This window comes from Ziziphus jujuba, chromosome 9 (assembly GCF_031755915.1).
Source record: "Ziziphus jujuba cultivar Dongzao chromosome 9, ASM3175591v1".
NCBI lineage: Eukaryota > Viridiplantae > Streptophyta > Magnoliopsida > Rosales > Rhamnaceae > Ziziphus > Ziziphus jujuba.
In genome coordinates this window covers 15,603,617-15,623,173 of record NC_083387.1, presented here as the reverse complement: position 1 = coordinate 15,623,173, position 19,557 = coordinate 15,603,617, and the positions used below count along the sequence as shown (strand labels likewise).

The following is a 19,557-nucleotide window of genomic DNA, read 5'->3' as shown; positions in this document are numbered from 1 at the left end:
AGTTTTATTAAATATTTTTGACAAAAAAAATTAATAAAAAAAACTCTACCGAATAATTTTGACCTGCTAAACTTCTTCCAATTAATAACTGCTCGAATGGTAAAGTTAAAGAAATAGGAATTTACCCCCAACCCCCCCATCCCCCCCAAACCAAAAAAAAAAAAAAAAAAAAAAAACTCGGTGTATAGGATGGGTATTCCGAGTTTTCGGTCTACCAAATAGGCAAATACTGAGTTTATATTTCCTTTTATTTCCCTGTAAAACAGATCATCCAAGAGAAATTCATTTTTATGTTTTAGTCGGCATGTCCGTAGATAAAAGACGATCAGAGAGCGACAGAAAGTGAGATTGTATACGATAGAGGAGAGAGTGAGATTGGGGGTTTAGGGTTTGGGGGAAGCCAGATGGCAACCTCGGCACAGTCTCTCCGCTATGGCGGAACCGTCTCAGCTGGACCTAGTGGTGGCAGCTCCGACGCTCTCAACCGCATCCTCGCCGACCTCTGCACCCGTGGCAATCCCAAGGTATGTGTTCGAGCAAAATTTCTCTTTTCGGAAAATGAAGAATTTTTTCTTGATTGATTTTGTTCGAAAGTGTAAATTTGTTTCTACTTCCCGAGTAGAAGATGCATTTGATGAAGGTGAAATGTGGTGAATTTTTCTTAAACTTTGTGTTTGTGTTTTTATTTTTTTAATTTTTTTAATTTTTTTGGTTGATTTGGTTTCCGGTTACGGTTGTTGAACGAAAGTGGGTTTTGTGTTTGGCCAAGTGCTCTTAAGGAACAGAGTAAGTCTTGTTCTTTGGCTTGGCTGAGTTTTGAAAACTCACTCCAAGGGGAGCTATATTGAATTTTTATCGAAAATTGGCTGGTTTATTAAGTTAGTCATGGAATTTCTTTAAGGAAAGCTACTACATCGTTCTGCAAAATAATATTCGTATGTCGACTCTCTGGTGGTGTTACTGTTTATTGGTGGCTTGGGTTTTTCGCAATGCTATGTCTTGATAATGTTCTTGGGAATCTTTTCAATTTTACCCTAATATTATATTTAGTTTAATAGAATACTCAGTTTGTTGGTTCTTAAAGTAAGAGGTTGTCCTTGCCCCAACAAAATTTCTTTTTATAAGTTGTGGCTACTTTTTCAGAGCAAAAATAAGTCGATAAATTTCTTTGAGTCAAGTGATGCATACGTACTTCTGAAAGGTTTTTATCCTGTCTATATGTATATTTTCAAAACAAAGCTGTTTCTCAAGTGCACTTAAATTGCTAGATAGAGATTTAATATATATAAGCTAGTTTTTTATGGTAACTCTTTATGCTGCTTCATGCAACTTTCTCTGATCTGCTTGTTTATTGGTCCCTTAGGCGTGTTTGGTTGCTTTATCTGGATTTAAACTTTATTATTTCAGGAGGGGGCTTCTCTAGCATTAAAGAAACATCTGGAGGAAGAAGCTCGTGATCTTGCTGGAGAAGCTTTTTCGCGATTCATGGATCAATTGTATGATCGGATTTCTGGTCTTTTAGATAGTAGTGATGTGGCAGAAAATTTAGGGGCTTTAAGAGCCATTGACGAGTTGATAGATGTTGCACTTGGAGAGAATGCCTCTAAGGTTTCAAAGTTTTCCAATTACATGAGGACTGTGTTTGAGTCAAAACGTGATCCTGAAATTTTGGTTCTAGCAAGTAGAGTTTTGGGTCATCTAGCCAGGGCTGGTGGTGCGATGACTGCGGATGAAGTGGAACGGCAGGTTTGTTGCATTTTCTGCTGATGGCAGCTTGGCTATGGACCAGCAAACATCTTACATGCCTTTTTTCCTTAGGTAAAAATTGCACTTGATTGGCTGCGTGGAGATAGAGTAGAGTATCGCCGTTTTGCTGCTGTCTTAATCTTGAAAGTAAGTGGTGTTCTTTTTATCACTTTACACTCTGGTTGATCAGCAGAACATTTATAGGTTACATGGATTTTTTTTTATTTGTTTTTTTTTTTTAATTTTTTCATCTCTATTCCTCTGTCTCTCAATAAGGAAGAGACATAAGTTTTTGGATTCATATTTTTCCATATGCATGTCAGAAGACTAGCTCAGTTGATCTCGTATTATGTCATATGGATTTCAATTTCCCATGGCAATCGTTTAGCATTTATTTTTCTTCTCTGATGTTACATTCGCATTTCAAATTTTTAGGAAATGGCAGAAAATGCGTCAACTGTATTCAATGTTCATGTACCTGAATTTGTTGATGCTATCTGGGTTGCTTTGAGGGATCCAAGATTGGATGTTCGAGAGCGAGCTGTGGAGGCATTGCGTGCTTGCCTTCGTGTTATTGAGAAGCGTGAGACGCGTTGGCGTGTGCAGTGGTTAGTATGTTCTACATAACTATTATTACTAACACACTATAAAGAACTTCAAAAGAAATCTAGAATTGAGCTACAGAATGGAAAACCTTTGCGTTGTGACTTAGTTTTTAGTTAATGTTGCATGTTAGTAATGCCTTTCCTATAGTAATCAATGGATTATGGTCTTCCAGCATTTCAGAATATCAAAGCTGGCTATGTTTGTTATAATATTGAATTTTTTGCTACAATCTTCCTGGTAATATCAAGATTTTCAGTTGTCAATTAATTTTCATAGGGAATACAAGTGTGTGTGTAACACAAATATGGGGATTTTGTATTTATCTAGACCAGCACAGACAGCAAGTGGACACTTTTACACAAGATTCTAAATGTGTACTCAAATATATATTTTTGTGTGTATTTTTTCCACAGACATCTTATTACACAGTTCTACCTATTGCAAGAGTAAAAAGTTTTAAGCTGTCAAAGTGCAGGTTTGCTGGTTTGATTCTTGAGAGTTCCAGTAAACTAAAGGAGAAAAATATTATTCTGAAAAAGGCGGCTACTTTTTTACGCAATATCAATTTTTAAGCATGTGCAGCATGTAGATTGATGCATTCATGTATGATACTTTCATTTATAAATTCTGAATATTATCTATCATGCATCTAGGACTATAGAGTTTTATTTGTTTCAAAAAATATACTTAGATGTAACTATAATGGGTCCAAGTTGGTTTTCACAAAATTTTATTTTGAGCTATCATAATTTAATTTTAGAGGTATTTTCTTTTCTTTTATTATTATTTTTTATTTTTTTATTTTTTTTGTGGACATTTAGAGGTACGGTCAACTTGATCATCCATATCTTAGAGAATATTTTCATTAACTGTTTCAAATGCTAATCATATAATATCTTTGGTTCTCATTCCAAAATCATTGAAGCCAAAATATAATTTAAATTGATATGGTTTCTATATTAGAAATTCAATAAATGTTTTTCAATTTAAAATATAAATACGTGGCATTTCTTTTGAAAAAAGACACCCCGATGTTAATTTGAAATTCATATTAGTGAGTGTGTTCTGCCTTTGCATATTTTCATAGAAATAAAAAATAATTGCAATTGTTGTTGTTATATGTATATATTTGCTTTTTATGCTTAGGTAGTCACAGGTTTGTTCATGCAACACGCTTGTTTATGGCATGTAGACTGCTTTAACGTATTCGACATATCTGAATTGCATTTCAATGGATCATTGAATCATGTACCTTAATGGCAATTAATCTTTTTAATAGCCAATTAGTAATTAAAATTGAGCAAGCATTCCCCTCAATCTGGATTCTCCAAAGTTCATCATGTTATGGGTTCTAGCTGGCATGAGATACTTGGGATTTTTCGATAAACTTTTATGCTTCCATAGTAAATTGAGCTGTACAACCTTCGTTTTTGTGATAGATGAACGCAAATGTTTGAATGGATGTCACAATGCATGGTTGGATCTTTAGGACTAAAATGAAGGCAGGAAGAGTCTGATCCCTTTCTCTAACCGTGCTTAGATTTTTATGAAGTATTTAGTTGAGACTGTCCCACCTAGTTGCCTTTAATGAAATGTACTTGTTAATGTTTTCAGTTTTTAGGTCTGGCCTTTTAGCATTTCTAGAAGTTTCAAAATTATGTTCTTTTATTATTTATGAATCTTATGCAATTAACTAATGAGCGCTCATAATAAAGCTTAGCTTTATGACTTCTGCCATATCAGTGTTAGCTCATAAAATGCTTCAAAAGCCATTAGTGTATGAATATATTGATTGTGTAATTGTCATTCTCTGTGTGTTTTATTTCTAATGATATCATTTTATAGTTTTTTGTTTGTGCCTTTGGATCTCCCTTTGCACAAATTTTGAGCTCCTTGCTGCGATAATTTCCACCAACTTGTGCTTAACATTTGAGTAGTTTGAAATAAAATCTCTGTTTGGCGTTTTTTTTTTTTTTTAATTATTATTATTGTTTTAACCAGGTGATATTTGGGTTGATTTACTTTTGTACTTGAGTACTCTGTTATCAATTATTTTGCCATTTGACATAGTTTGATATGCATGTGATAAATTGGATGCAACCTTTCAAAATTTGTGGTATGCTAGTAAGTAGTAACTTGGTTGAGTAGTCAAAAGCGCTGTTAAATGTTGTGTCCTGGAATAATAGCAGGATATGAAATGGAAATTGATGGTGAGGAAAATATTGACGCTGCCTTCCATGATATTTGGTGGTGGCTTACCTCTCTCTCTCTCTCTCTCTCATTTCCCTTGATAAAAAACATTTTTATTGATTGGACGTAATTATATAGTGTGAAGGGGATGAGAAATCCTCTAAAAGTGAAATGTCCTGTAAAAAAATGTTTAATCAGTCTACATAATATCCTCCAACATAAATTAAGCATGAGAAATGAATAGTTTTTAAAATCTTTAGAAATTCATAATTCTAGTTGTCTTACTTCTATTCCACTCTTTTTCTAAGCTGCTCATTAGTGATAGTAAGCTTTTTTTGAAAATTGTGTTGTTGGCAGGTATTATCGTATGTTCGAGGCTACACAAGATGGACTGGGTAAAAATGCTCCCGTACACAGCATACATGGGTCTTTACTTGCAGTGGGAGAGCTTTTGAGGTTTATAGAGACAGTGATAATAAAATTTTATTTTCTATATTTCATTATTAATATTCATTGTAGCTTCATCATGTTAAATTTGAAGTCAATGTCATTTTTGTAGTGAGTAGTGACAAATATAGTAGCAACTATGAAGTGAACTTTGTTGTTATTGTTATTGGAATTTAAGTATCTGCATAATTTGTATGTGAACGTTCTGTACTGGTGAATTGGAAAATTGTTGTATATGGTATTGAGAGGAAGCATTGTATGTTACTTTTAGGTTTTAGGAACTCCAACAATCGATTCATATATTTTCTTTCAGAACAACTTGGATGTTGCTAATATGTCCTCCCTGCTCCCCCTTTTCTAGAAACTTTATTTCTAAACTTTAAATTAAGCTGTTGAACAGCTTGATATTTTTTGGTTTTTCCCCATGCTCCTTTTGCCATCTAGTTGCCATCTAGTTCATGCTTCTAAAGAGCAAGGAAACTTTTAGCCCATTCAGTTAGACAAATGTTGTGTGGGACTTCAAAATTACAATCTCTTTAAGTGAAGCCATCAAATAAATCCTAGAAAGTCATTCTTCATGCTATTGCTTGGAGTTCATTCCTTCTCTCTTCTACATCTTTATGATTATTATAATTTATATGTAAAAAATGATATGAAGTTCGATCTGATGGTTTGCCTTCAAACTAATCTGAGTTGCCATTAGAATTGCTTTCTAAGAATATTTGCAGTCACAGCATCTGTCTTTGTGACTTGGAACTCTTTTTTCTGTAGAATATGTGGCGGTGGGAATTGAACACATGCTGAAAATGTATTATACATTTATATACGTATATTACATTCTATATCATCTTGTTCTATATGTAGTTCAATTGTATATGGGCAGGAATACGGGTGAATTCATGATGTCAAGGTACAGGGAAGTTGCTGAAATTGTTCTTCGCTATCTAGAGCATCGTGATCGGCTTGTCCGACTGAGCATAACTTCTCTGCTACCTCGGATTGCTCATTTTCTGCGTGATAGATTTGTTACAAACTATTTAACGGTTTGTGTTTGTGTTTGGTTCTTCTTTACTCTATTTTACTACTGTAACCAGTAGGCAAAATGGCCGAGTTTAAATGCTCTTTAGCTTATTTATTGTTTTAATGTTCCAAATATATAAATGGATTGCTTTTTATTGCAGATATGTATGAACCATATCATTGCAGTTCTACGAATACCAGCTGAACGTGCCAGTGGGTTTATTGCCCTTGGGGAGATGGCTGGTGCTCTGGATGGAGAACTGATCAACTATTTGCCGACAATTACAAATCACTTACGTGAAGCGGTTTGTCAAATTGATTTTTGACTGACATTAGTCTACAATAGCTCTTCTTATCATTGAATTGTAGTTTGGAGGTTTTATTGGTTTTTGCTATCAATTTTTTAGCCATTCTATTTCTGACAACAATCATATCTGTTTTTTTGTTCTGCAGATTGCTCCACGTAGGGGCAGACCCTCACTTGAAGCTTTGGCTTGTGTTGGAAACATTGCAAAAGCTATGGGCCCTGCTATGGAACCTCATGTTCGTGGTCTTTTGGATGTTATGTTCTCAGCGGGTCTATCCCCTACGCTTGTTGAGGCCCTTGATCAAATAACCATAAAGTTAGTGTTTGTCATAGATTTTCTTCTTCACCTTTATTCTCCAAGGGGATCTTCTCTGTAACATTGGTTGCTATTCCAGGATTCCATCTTTGCTCCCTACTATTCAAGATCGGCTGCTTGATTGCATTTCGATGGTTCTTTCTAAGTCCCACTATCCTCAAGGGAGACCAGCTGCAGGAGTGAGTAGAGCAAATTCGACGAATGTACCTCAGCAAGTTTCAGATCTTAGTGGTTCAGCCCTTGTGCAACTGGCATTGCAGACTTTAGCTCGTTTTAATTTCAAGGTTTGTATAATATATGTATCAGATGTGAATCCTAATTACATCTGAAATCTTACTCAGAAACTCCATGTTCTGTTAGGGCCATGACCTTCTTGAGTTTGCAAGAGAATCAGTAGTTTTATATTTGGATGATGATGATGGAGCTATACGGAAAGATGCTGCCCTATGCTGTTGCAGATTAGTTGCAAATTCTTTTTCTGGTTTAGCATGTTCTCAATTTGGTTCAAGTAGATCAAATAGAAGCGGGGGAAAACGTCGGCGCCTTATTGAGGAGGTTTGGCTTGCAACAATGACTTTTCATTAATCTATACTTGTTTCTTTTCAATTGTTCGCATTTGATCCCCTCTGACCCTCCATATTGCCATGTTTTCTTTTACTTGTATATCATATGCAACGGCCCACATCCTTGACTTTGTTGCCTGTTTCCAAGCATTATCTTATTTAGTCTGTTTATCGGTTACAAATTATGTAGATTTATGTTACTTAGGTTTTCTTGTGGGGCTGAGTCTCTCTTGTTAATCCTTATAATGCCATTAGGGTTTTGATGGTCCTGGTAGTGTTGTTTTGGGTCATTATTATGTAAACAGTACTCATAACTTTTGTTCACTAATTTCTGGCTTTCTGCAGCTTGTTGAAAAGCTTCTAATTGCAGCTGTTGCAGATGCTGACATGACTGTTCGCCATTCAATCTTTTCCTCTCTGCATGGAAATAGCGGTTTCGATGATTTTTTAGCACAGGCTGATAGTCTTAGTGCAGTTTTTGCTGCTTTAAATGATGAGGTCAGAAATCTAATAATTTCAGATTCATGCTTAGCATGGAGATTTCATATTGATTGTTTAACCTTCCTGGTTGCTGCGACTTGCAAATCATATGCTTCACTGAACTTAACTTGCAAATGATTGGTTTTCCTCTTGTTGGCATAAATGCATCGTAGGTTCCCTATCAATAGGCTAAAACATTTTTGAGCAATATTTTCTGTAAATTTCCTGTGGAGTAAATGTGAATCATTACAATACTGAGTGTAGTAGGCATGAGAGACTGAAGCCTCGAAATCTAGCCGGTTTCTTATTCTATGTAAACAGTTCAGAAAATTTTGGAATATTTTCAGAAAAATAAAAATGTTATTGAGCTTTCAATAGAGAAAAAGGAGGGATGGTACATCCTAATTCCCCATTTTACATTTTCTTTTTGCAAGGGACTGGAATGGTGCTTCAGTTCACTTTTGGTGATTGACCTTTTTAGTAATTTTGATATCAAGTTTGATTTCAGTCGACCTTGTGATGTTGACCATTGCATCACAGATTGTGTATTCGTTTTTGCATTCTTTGGTCACAAGTCTTGTAGAGGTTTTCCTTTTTCTCTTACACGATGATGATTTGCCATGGTACAATGCTGAAAAACAATATGTTGCTGAGTTATAATGTTTGAGCTCCACTTGTTTGTTTAAGTAAATAGTATGATATTTCCGCTACAGGATTTTGATGTTCGGGAATTTGCAATTTCTTTGGCTGGGAGATTATCGGAAAAAAATCCTGCATATGTTCTTCCTGCTCTTCGTCGCCATCTCATTCAGTTGCTCACACTCCTGGAGCAAAGGTGATGTAATATGGTTGCTAATTGCTGTTACATAATTTTGTTTGCTACTTGGGGGTTTAATGAGTAATGGATTGCTTTCCTTCATACTACATGAAGGCTGTCAAGAATGTTGACTTTACTTGCTATGTCAGCAGTGTAGATAGCAAATGCAGGGAAGAAAGTGCAAAGTTGCTGGGTTGTTTAATACGGAACTGTGAACGATTAATCCGTCCTTATATAGCTCCGATACAAAAGGTTTAAAGTTATATGACTTCAGTCCTTTTGATACTCTCTCTCTCTCTCTCTCTCTCTCTCTCTCTCTCTCACACTTTTCTATCTGGTCGAGCAGGCACTTGTGGCTAGACTTCTTGAGGGAAATGGCGTCAATGCTAATAATGCCATTATTAGTGGAGTTCTTGTGACAGTTGGAGATCTTGCTAGAGTGGTCTGTAAAGTTTTATGTTTTATTATTTATTTATATGTATAAATATATATATATATATATATGTTTTATTATTTACTTATATGTATAAATATATATATTTTTTTCTCCTCATTAGAATGTATGGCTTATAGATGATAGCATTTTGTATCTAGTTCGGGGAGACCATGGGAGGGGTTTCTTTACTACCTGTCCTTTGGTGTCTTACATGGACTGTAATAAAGACATGTGGTTTCCGATATTCTTTTGTTCATTTTGCTGAAAAAGGTATTTAGGATTTTTCGGCCTTGACATTTGGGCATTGTGAGAAAGTAGTTTCGTTTGGATTTTTTTAATTGGTGTATGACCTGGGAAAGAGGAAATGGAGAAGAGTGGACAGATAATGGGGAGGTGAGTGGGGGAGAAATTTCTGAATATTCAATATGAAGCTATCATCCTTTTGGGTTACAATGAAGCCTATTTGTAGATAAAAGAAAATCTAATCTAATGAGGAAACTAAATCAGCTCATAATTTTAATTGAAAATAGAAAAGGTTTCCAAATAAGTAAAACTCTAATTCCTAAAATATTTTACTTATCTTCTAATGTCCCACATCATTACTTTTAAGATGAGATTCTTTATGCTTTAATAATCTTTTTCTTAGTTTTAATGCTGGTCACTGGATCTTTCGAAGTGTTGTTAAATCTGAGAGATGATCAACAGTAGTTAGACTTAGATTTCTAGGGTGATTATTGTCCTTTTCTTGGTGGTTCATCATTGTTTCCTCTCCCTCTCTCCTTTTGAGGTATTGTTTATTTGACATCTTAAATCATCTTTTTTATTTTTTATTATTATTTTTTAAATTTAACTTCTTGTAAATATCTTATTTGTTGGGAATTCTTCAAATTGAAACTCATTGAGCAATTATGATGATGTGTATTTTAAGTAACTTCTCCATTATTTTTCTAAATATCTATTTAATTATGGTTGTGGTTTTTGTTTAGGGTGGTTTTGAGATGAGGCAATACATTCCTGAACTTATGCCTTTAATTGTTGAAGCTTTACTAGATGGAGCAGCTGTCACAAAACGTGAAGTGGCTGTTGCTACTCTTGGTCAAGTTGTACAGAGCACTGGGTATGCCATTTTGATTTTGGTTTATAATTTGTAATTTCTGTCAGTTTTATTCTGTTTAGTTATGAATTGGAACTTTACATTGATGGGTTATACATGTTATAATTGTTCTGTGATTAACCTCAGGTGAATTCTATATTAATGTGATTTTTATAATGCATAACACTTTATAGAGCGTTTGCTTGATAAATAGGTACATATAGTTAACACTTGCCCACTAAAATGTAAGGGATTTAAAGATACCCCATAACTAGTGGATCTTTTTGGTTTTGATATGTATTTGACTCGTAATATATATTCAGACTTAAAATTTTTGTCGGAACAAAAATTTAATGCGGCTTGGATTGGTAACTATTAGACTAAGTTTCTCAGAATATTATCTTTATTTCATTTTATTTATCCCAGCACTAAATCTTCTTTTTTAAAGTACTTTTAGGTAGTTGGCCATTATTTATGTTTATACTTGACACTCCCCTTTCATGCATGGGCCTCAGTGTGTGGAGTACCCTCTTTTATACTTCTACATTAGTCAAGTTAAATTATGTTTGATAGTTGAGATTCAATTTTTGATCCTTGTAAATTAAACTGATTAACTCTGGTGTTCACTGATTTAAATGTGAGAGCCATGTATTTTTAATAGAAGTGTTTTGATCCTTATAAATGAAATTGATTAAATTTGGTGTTTATTGATTTCTGATTGAAATGTGTGAGTCATGTATTTTCAATAGAAAGTTTTGTTTCCTTTAAAACAAAAGAATGTGAAACTTTCATCAATTTTTAGTTTTCTATATTTTTTTATGGGAAATTGTTTGTTGTGCAAATATGACAGATATGTCATAACTCCGTATAATGAGTATCCACAACTACTTGGCTTACTCTTGAAGTTGCTGAATGGTGAGTTAGCATGGTCTACTAGACGTGAAGTACTGAAGGTAGCTACTCTTGAGCTATATTTCGTAATGGAATGCAAATTTTTTATTTTGACCTAGTAAAATTATAAAACAAATAAATATTGCTTAGTTATAGTCTGATGAATTTTCTTATGCTAAAATTATTCTTGAGCTTTACCAGGTTCTTGGGATTATGGGTGCTTTGGATCCTCATTCACATAAAAGAAATCAGCTTAGCCTGCCTGGCCCACATGGAGATGTTGCTCGAGCTGCCAGTGATTCTGGTCAACACATTCAGTCTGTGGATGAGCTGCCTGTGGACCTGTGGCCATCTTTTGCAACATCTGAAGATTATTTTTCCACGGTAGTAATAGGACTTTGTTATGTTTGCTTGTAGAATGTTTGTCTGCCTATTCGAGTCAGTGCTATGTCAGTGTGATGTGTGATCTTTTACACCTTTGTTATACAATATATTTCTACTACAGGTTGCAATCAACTCTCTCATGCGAATACTTAGGGATCCTTCGCTTGCTAGTTACCACCTAAAGGTTGTTGGATCTCTTATGTTCATATTCAAGGTATGCTAAATAAGGGAACCATGTTTTGTCCATACGTTTTACGCATAAATCTTTTTGATTTTCTTGACGTCTGAATTTTACACCATTGTTCTTTTTGGTTGCGAGATTAGTCAATGGGTCTTGGTTGCGTCCCGTACTTGCCCAAGGTTGGTATATAAAATCATTTGCATCTCACTTTAGTGTGAAGGATTAAATGTTGTTCCTTCATCTTATTGATATAATGCTGTTTATTTCTTCTTTTTCTTTGGATTTTGTTCTAAATCTAATAGGTTTTTCTGTGTTAAATAGTATCCTGATGGGAGGGGACATAGTATTACTCTTCATTTTTAAGTTCATAATATCAAATTATGAAATATTGATTCTAAATTCTCATTATGTTGATTAAATATTTTTTCTTTTATGTTGGCCAAAGAGAAAACTACATGCCTAAGGAATGTCACAAGAGTAACGTGTGAATGTTGTCAATGTACAAGTCTGTCTTCTTTAAATTTATTAATGATTCAAAAGTGTCCTTTGAAGGGTTACTTGTTTAATGGGAGATTTTGTTTGTCTGTTCATTTCTTTAGTTCCAAATGTTGTGGTAAAGTTAAGACTGATATATTGTGGTCTTTGGATTTATTTTCCTTAATCAGCATTATGGACTTATTCAACCTAACGGCTTTCTACTGCTTCTTTTTTTAGGTTTTGCCTGATCTGTTTCATACAGTTCGCACGTGCGATGACGCCTTAAAGGATTTTATAACATGGAAGCTAGGAACTCTAGTGTCTATTGTTCGTCAGGTATATTATGATATTATATTGTTTCATGCATTTTTTTACCGTGGAGATATTTCTAGGGACCATATATGAGTTTAATGTCTTGTGTAGCACATTCGAAAATATCTGCAAGAGTTGCTGTCTCTTATTTCGGACTTATGGTCATCCTTCAGTTTCCCAGCTGCCAACCGTCCTGCACTTGGCTATCCTGTAAGATTGTTTGTTTAAGCAGACTCACCTCTTAGTCCTGTTGTAAAACATGTTTCCTTGAACATCTTTTCTATTGCAATTATTTTTCTTGTATACGTTTAATTTGACTCGTTTTCTGCAGGTTCTGCATCTAGTGGAACAGCTCTGCTTGGCTCTCAATGATGAGTTCAGAACATATCTTCCTGTTATTCTTCCCTGTTGTATTCAAGTTTTAAGTGATTCAGAACGCTATAACAACTATACCTATGTTCTTGACATCCTCCGCACTCTTGAAGTTTTTGGTGGTTAGTGCTCCTTGTTTCTTGATATTTTGTGTGTAATGTTACTGTCAACGTGAAAAGCTTGAACAGTCAGCCAGTGGGCTCAACTGTGCATATCAAATTAACACAAATGCATACTTAACAACTTCCTAACATGTAGTCCCATCAAATAACAGGATGAAAAGTGGGTCTTACATGTGCATAGCTATAAATTACCAAACATTAGGGAAGCTAGATTAACCATAAAACCATACAAACAACCATAACTTTGCGGTACTTTAAAGCACTAGTTTTCCTAAGGACTCAAGATTGTGGGAGATGAGTTGAGAATGATTTTTAGACTTCTGAAGCTCCATCTATATGTGTGAGCCTTGACAGCTTGTGGGTTGTAATTTTTGTTGTTACATATTGGATCCTAGCATATGGACTTTTGGATTATATCTCTTTTGGGCCACATATTTGGATCCCTTATGCAGATTAAAAAGGTCGCCCCAACATGAAAAATAATAAATTGAATCTTTGGAGAGTTTTGGAAGTAGGGATTTGAATTTAGGACATCTAGCTGGGATGCCATGTTAAGGTACTATCGACCTCAAAAGTTCAAGTACATTGTTAATTAGCATATATATATGAGGAGATCCTTTGAACCAATCTTAGATAATTTTATTAAAAACTTTACATCACTGGTTAGGTATTCCAGCAGTAAGTGGACCACAATTTGTCATTTATTTAAAATATAAGTCAAGATAAATAATTAAGCTCCCGTAGCATGTCTTGCCCAGGTGATTTTTCATGCTGAATAGCAATATTCACGAAGTGAGAATTTTTTCTAGTACATCCTATAGCTTCATATTACGGCTAAAAGTATATATGAATGTAGGACACATTATAAGTTTCCAAGGAAAATATATTAAAATTTGTTAGAAGCTCTGTTGATTAAAATCAGTTAAACTAGGGAAAGAAAAAGGACGAAAGTTGAAAAAATGACCATTGTATGTTTTCAAAACCTTGATTTGCTGTTTTTTAAATTCCAAATCTTTTTTTAAAAAAAAAAAAAAAATTGGGTTCCAGATATTGAAGCTTAAAATCCACCTTGACCTATGGTATCGGACATGAATCTTTTAATGTGAAATTTACTTATTGCTACCTTTAAAGAGTTAATCAGTTCTGTTGCAAAATTGCAGGGACATTGGACGAACATATGCATTTGCTTCTTCCAGCCCTTATTCGTCTGTTTAAGGTGGACGCTTCAGTGGAGATAAGACGTGCTGCTATTAAAACTTTGACAAGATTGATCCCTCGTGTGCAGGTTAGCTGTTTGATCTTTTTTCCTTAAATGTTTGCTCAGTTGAATTATGTACTTTCAGGCCATGTTTTGGAAGTGTCAAAAGTAGTGGGAATTTGAGATTCCTTGGGAAAATGAAATTTTCCAGGGTTTGGATGAATTGAGGAGGAGGAAATTGTGGGTTCCAGTGGAAACTAATTCTCACAATGTGGGAAAATAGAGTGGAAAATGAATCCTCCAAATAAAGTGTCATTTTAACATTCCCTGGGAAACTAGTTTTATCTATTTTATTAAAAGACAATTTTATTATCCTCAATTTTTAAAACACAAATTAAATAATAACTTGTAAGTCCTAAATATCCATGTACAAACCAAACACTTTGAAAATAATTCATAGGAAATTGAATCCTTGGAAACTGATTCCTGGTAAATAAATTCTTGGGAATTAGTTTCCTTCAAACTTTCGACACTTCCCAAACAGGGCATTATCTGAAATTTTTTCCCTATTAATACAATATTTGGTAGTAATGTCTTTTCCCCATTTTGTCAGGTTACTGGTCATATATCTTCTCTTGTGCATCACTTGAAGCTGGTCTTGGATGGGTATGTTTCCCCTTTCCTTGACTTTAACTCTATGTGTACCTCTGAAAATTGATTTAATAAGCTGCACGATTGCATTTTCAATTTTCCATTTCTATATGATGTTTTTAGGTCTCGTACATGTACTGCATCTGTGGTCATCAATTGTGGCCGTCAACATGATCTTTTTTAGTTTTTTTTTTTTTTTTTTTTTTTTTTTTCTTTGGCCACTTGGTTCTTATATTATATTTTCCATTATGTTCTTGCTCATCATATTGTGCTTTCCTTTTACCTATGTAGTCTTATCCTTCTTTGTGCCTTTTTGTTCTACCAAGTTGGTCAACTTCACTGATGTACAAATATAGCCAGGAAAGTTTCTCTGCCAAGGGGGCTTGGGTTAAAGTAATGATCGAGCTCAGCAGAGGCAGTTGAATCTAGTTTTTTGAACAATAATCCTTCTTTCTTATTTCCTTTTGATATCTTTCTCAAAAAACAATGCTTCTTTCTTCTTTCCTTTTCCTATCTTTCTCTAGAGATATTCATAGAGCTTGTGCTACAACTGACCTGCCTTGGCCAGAGTCCTTGAGGTTATTTATAGAGGCTCAGGTATTTCTGACCCATACTAAATCATGCCATGCTTACTTGGACTTAGGTCTTTCTGATACTGGGACTGTAAACTCTGCAAATATTTGTCTTGCATCAGGCTGCAGGCGGTCTTGATCTGGTGCTGACTTGTTTGTTGAGAAACATTCTTGGAGCATCCTACCCTTCCACAGATTAGAGTCAGCTCTTTTAGGGTATGTTGAGGTTAAACCTTGAGTCCAGTATTTCTTGGGTAGTAATACATGTAGGCCGGTCAGAACAACAGTAAATCAGGTCCTCCTTTGGGGATGACCATTGTTTAGTTTGTTCTCGTTGTGATGACCTCTAAAGAGCGTGCCCTTGGTGGGATGAACTTAAATCAATCATTCTTCGCATAATGACTGTGGATTAGGTAGGCTTAAGGAGTGGGTCGACCTTGGGTAGGCTAGTAAGCTCATGGAATGAGCTAAATTTGTTTGAGGTTGGATAGACTCAAATAAGCTTAAGGATGAACTCAGCTGGGATAAGCTTAAGTGTGATGATGTTAGGTTGATGTATTTAGGTTTATGTTTGTGGTCTTCCTTAGTCCAAGGATGCCTACAGAGTTGTGCACAACTTGTCAAGTTGGTGGGTGGACTCCTGAGCTCGGCACCTTGGTAAGGGTGCTCCTCAGCTTGAAACCTTGGTAGAGGTGCACCTCAGCTTGATCTTTATAGAGCTTGCCATGCTACTTAGCTTGAAACCTTAAATGTGCACCCGCATAGGTTAACTTCCTCTTGGAAGGAACTTACCATGAGTTGAACTACCCATGGCTTGAGGCTGCCATGTACTTGGCTACCCATGTACTAAGCTCGCCCATGACTATTTCATGGTGTACTCTAGATAAGATTGGGTTGAATTACCCATGGCTTGGGGCTGCCATGTACTGAGCTGCCCATGTACTAAGCTCGCCCATTACTATTTCATGGTGTACTCTTGATAGGGTTGGTAGCTACAAAAGTCGCTCCCAGCTAGCAAGGTTGGTATCGTAGTTGTCAAAATGTGTATTGTATAGTGTATCGTTTTGATTAAAAAGTGTATTGTGTATCGTAACGTATCGTGTATCGTAAGATACACACATAATTTTATCTAATGTATTAAATATATATGTGTGTATATATATATATGTCTTTAGTGTTCCACATAAATCTATCGTAAAGATGAAAAACAGAGTAAATATATGTCTTTAATGTTTCACAAAAATCTATCTATCATAAAGATGAGAAACAGAGTGAAAGAAAAGAAAAAATATTAGTTATAGAACTGCTAAAATAAATGTTAAGAGTAAATAATAATTGTAATTGGGGATGAAAAAGGATAAGTTAAGAGGAATACTATGTACGTAAATTAGTGTCTTTATTTGCTATTTGTGAAAATAGAAATACATGATATTACAGTGTCCCACTATAACAGACTTCTATTGTAACACGAACTGCAAACAGAAACATATATATCTCAGACTCCTATTGTAACACAAATTGTAGACAGAAAACATATATATCGACTGAATAAAAGAAAAAGACACAAATACGAAGTCGAAGTGTTGTTTCTTTTCCCTACGAGTTCTTTCTTTGTTCTTTATTTAGTTATATTTTTGGGCAAAGACAGCTTTTTTTTTTTTTTTTTTTTTTGTGGGGGTTGTTTGTACGCGTATCAGTGGTGTATCGGAAGTATTCGCTAACACATTTTTGTTTATCGGTCTGGTACAGTGAAATTTCTGATACATCTAATGGTACGTATTGAAATACTATCGATACATATCTTAGGATATGTATCTTGTATCGTACAACACTAACAACCATGGTTCGTATGCTGACAGCCTTAAATATACACTCTTGGCTACTATTCCTAGACCTAGTTATTCTTGACAACCATGGTTTGTTTGTCATTTTCCTCCAAACATAACTTGTCTATAGTTAATTGCGCATCTTTTACAAAATGAATCTCCCTATCTTGATACGCATAGACTTTATTTCCTAATAACTTATGCTTTTGGTATTTATGGTTACATAACAAATTTTTATTTGTTTTTCTTTTCTATGCATGAGCATGATGAAAATTTTATTTGTTCCCTGAGTTCATTATACCTCGGCTTTTTGAACGGTTATGCTGTCATAACCATTTAAACTTGCAATTTACAGGAAGAATGATGAGATCCGAAAGGATGCAGTCGATGCACTTTGTTGTCTGGCCCAAGCTCTTGGAGAGGACTTTACCATTTTTATCCCATCAATACGCAGGCTAATGTCGAAGTATCGGTTGCGGGTCGGCAATTTATTGATTCATTTTGGGTTTTATTTATTAGCATGTTCTACTATTTGTTATTTCAACTGCAGAATTATTAATTGATGTTATCATAATTATTTTTTGTAGCATAAGGATTTTGAGGAAATTGAAGTACGCTTAAAAAAACGTGAGCCACTAATTTTGGGAGGCACAGCTGCCCAACGATTAGGTCGAAGGCTTTCTACTGAGGTTGTTAGTGATCCTTTGAATGATGTGGAGAATGATCCTTATGACAACGATGGATCTGATATCCAAAAACAGCTGCAAGGCCATCAGGTAGCCATTCTCTGCAAGGATAAGCTCTGTAAAAGATGGGTATTGTTGTATTTTACACCTATTGTTGTCAGTTTTTTCTTGGCATGCCAAATAAATTCCCTAGAAAAGGTAATGAGGAATCAACTGTAAATATTGTGAGTAACATGTATTGCATAATTAATGTTATACAAGTCAAAACTGTTTTATTATGTCAGTGATATATTTTTCTTGTAAAATTATTTACATGCATCCAAATGCATCTAAATTTCTTTGTTATTTTGGTAAATTACACATAAAGTGCCTGTTAAACCTATCAACCCTACCTTTTTTTTTTTTTTCTTTATTAAACATAAGTATCTGTGGCTTCCAACCAATCAAATTATGACTTCATCTGTTTGTATTGTCACTAAGTAAATTGTCTTTGGTTTTGGGGAATATCACTGCGATGTTTTGTAATAGACCGAACATGCAATTTTTATAGTTGTCATTGTGAGTTGATATGGTAATTGTATGTTTACCTGATATGCTGATCTATTTAGATCTGTTTTTCTTTGATCTCTTATCTCATATTTTTAACATTCTGAGATTCTTTGATTTTTTTCTTTTCCTTTTTGTTTGTTTCAAGTTACAGGTCAATGATGGTCGGTTACGTACTGCTGGGGAGGCTTCTCAGCGCAGTACCAAAGAAGATTGGGCAGAATGGATGAGGCATTTTAGTATTGAACTTCTAAGGGAATCTCCTTCTCCTGCTTTGCGTACCTGTGCAAGGCTTGCACAGTTGCAGGTATTGCTATGGTGCTTAATTGTATGACTTTTAGTTTGGGGTTCTATTTTAATCCATAGCTTTTTGCAGCCATCTGTTGGGCGTGGGTTGTTTGCAGCTGGTTTTGTTAGCTGTTGGGCACAACTTTCGGAGACCAGTCAGACACAGTTAGTTCGGAGTATGGAGATGGCATTTTCATCTCCAAATATCCCTCCTGAGATTTTGGCTACACTTCTTAATTTGGTACGTCTTCTCAGTATATAAATTTTCGTAATAGTTGTAAGATATAGGAGTTAATAATGAGATGATATTGGTACTCAGGCAGCTTATTGTCTTCATTTCTTGTACTTTAAAGAACTCATATTTTGTCTGGAGGAGAGGAAATGAGCCTCTTTCATTTATTTTGTCTCATTTGCAAGACTGTTAGTCTATTTATTTGTTATGTTTTGGGATTTAATTGGCTGATTTTTCAGGCGGAGTTCATGGAACATGATGAGAAACCTCTTCCTATTGATATCCGCCTTCTTGGTGCTCTTGCAGAAAAGGTACCTTTTCTTTTGAAATCAAAAACTTCCTTCCTCCGGTTATTTTTGTTGCATGTTAAGCAATTCTCTTACACCCTTATTTTAATTTAATTGTTAATATTATATTTCAGTGTCGTGCATTTGCAAAGGCTCTTCATTACAAAGAAATGGAATTTGAGGGAGCACGCTCCAAGAAGATGGATGCAAACCCTGTGGCTGTGGTTGAAGCACTCATACATATAAACAATCAGTTGCATCAGCATGAGGTTTAGAATTTTGTTTTGTTTTACTACATTATCTATGTTTCTCATGTTGTTATGTTGCTCTAAATTTGTTTCTTGGACTTATTTCATCCATTTTTACTGATGGTGGTTTATATACCTAGGCTGCTGTTGGAATTTTGACGTATGCTCAACAAAACTTGGATGTTCAACTGAAAGAGTCATGGTAGTGCTGATTTGTATTTCCTGAAAATGCTTTAGAATGGACAGTTACATAATTCATTTGT

General features: G+C 34.9%; 1 protein-coding gene across 5 annotated transcripts in view; it reads left to right on the top strand.

Annotated features, from left to right (window-relative positions):
- Positions 1 to 234: 234 nt before the first annotated feature.
- The window catches only part of LOC107427093 (serine/threonine-protein kinase TOR), a 33,214-nt gene continuing 13,891 nt past the window's right edge, over positions 235 to 19,557 (top strand). Inside the window, exons 1-31 of one of the 5 annotated variants that reach the window (XR_007243197.2) lie at positions 235 to 524; positions 1,408 to 1,746; positions 1,819 to 1,893; positions 2,182 to 2,354; positions 4,900 to 4,998; positions 5,873 to 6,032; positions 6,171 to 6,314; positions 6,463 to 6,632; positions 6,712 to 6,916; positions 6,993 to 7,187; positions 7,541 to 7,693; positions 8,389 to 8,510; positions 8,645 to 8,744; positions 8,839 to 8,934; positions 9,915 to 10,045; positions 10,872 to 10,974; positions 11,114 to 11,296; positions 11,418 to 11,510; positions 11,621 to 11,656; positions 12,192 to 12,290; positions 12,378 to 12,476; positions 12,598 to 12,760; positions 13,921 to 14,045; positions 14,572 to 14,624; positions 17,363 to 17,486; positions 17,595 to 17,783; positions 18,388 to 18,546; positions 18,616 to 18,768; positions 18,999 to 19,070; positions 19,181 to 19,315; positions 19,435 to 19,496. Coding sequence is in view for 4 of the 5 variants with exons in the window: in XM_025077729.3 (XP_024933497.1) it covers positions 405 to 524; positions 1,408 to 1,746; positions 1,819 to 1,893; positions 2,182 to 2,354; positions 4,900 to 4,998; positions 5,873 to 6,032; positions 6,171 to 6,314; positions 6,463 to 6,632; positions 6,712 to 6,916; positions 6,993 to 7,187; positions 7,541 to 7,693; positions 8,389 to 8,510; positions 8,645 to 8,744; positions 8,839 to 8,934; positions 9,915 to 10,045; positions 10,872 to 10,974; positions 11,114 to 11,296; positions 11,418 to 11,510; positions 11,621 to 11,656; positions 12,192 to 12,290; positions 12,378 to 12,476; positions 12,598 to 12,760; positions 13,921 to 14,045; positions 14,572 to 14,624; positions 17,363 to 17,486; positions 17,595 to 17,783; positions 18,388 to 18,546; positions 18,616 to 18,768; positions 18,999 to 19,070; positions 19,181 to 19,315; positions 19,435 to 19,496 (4,130 nt within the window). In the remaining variant the exon portion in view is untranslated. The remainder of the gene's footprint in view (positions 525 to 1,407; positions 1,747 to 1,818; positions 1,894 to 2,181; positions 2,355 to 4,899; positions 4,999 to 5,872; positions 6,033 to 6,170; positions 6,315 to 6,462; positions 6,633 to 6,711; positions 6,917 to 6,992; positions 7,188 to 7,540; positions 7,694 to 8,388; positions 8,511 to 8,644; positions 8,745 to 8,838; positions 8,935 to 9,914; positions 10,046 to 10,871; positions 10,975 to 11,113; positions 11,297 to 11,417; positions 11,511 to 11,620; positions 11,657 to 12,191; positions 12,291 to 12,377; positions 12,477 to 12,597; positions 12,761 to 13,920; positions 14,046 to 14,571; positions 14,625 to 17,362; positions 17,487 to 17,594; positions 17,784 to 18,387; positions 18,547 to 18,615; positions 18,769 to 18,998; positions 19,071 to 19,180; positions 19,316 to 19,434; positions 19,497 to 19,557) is intronic. The other 4 variants (XM_025077731.3, XM_025077729.3, XM_016037438.4 and 1 more) reach the window with 4 other exon arrangements.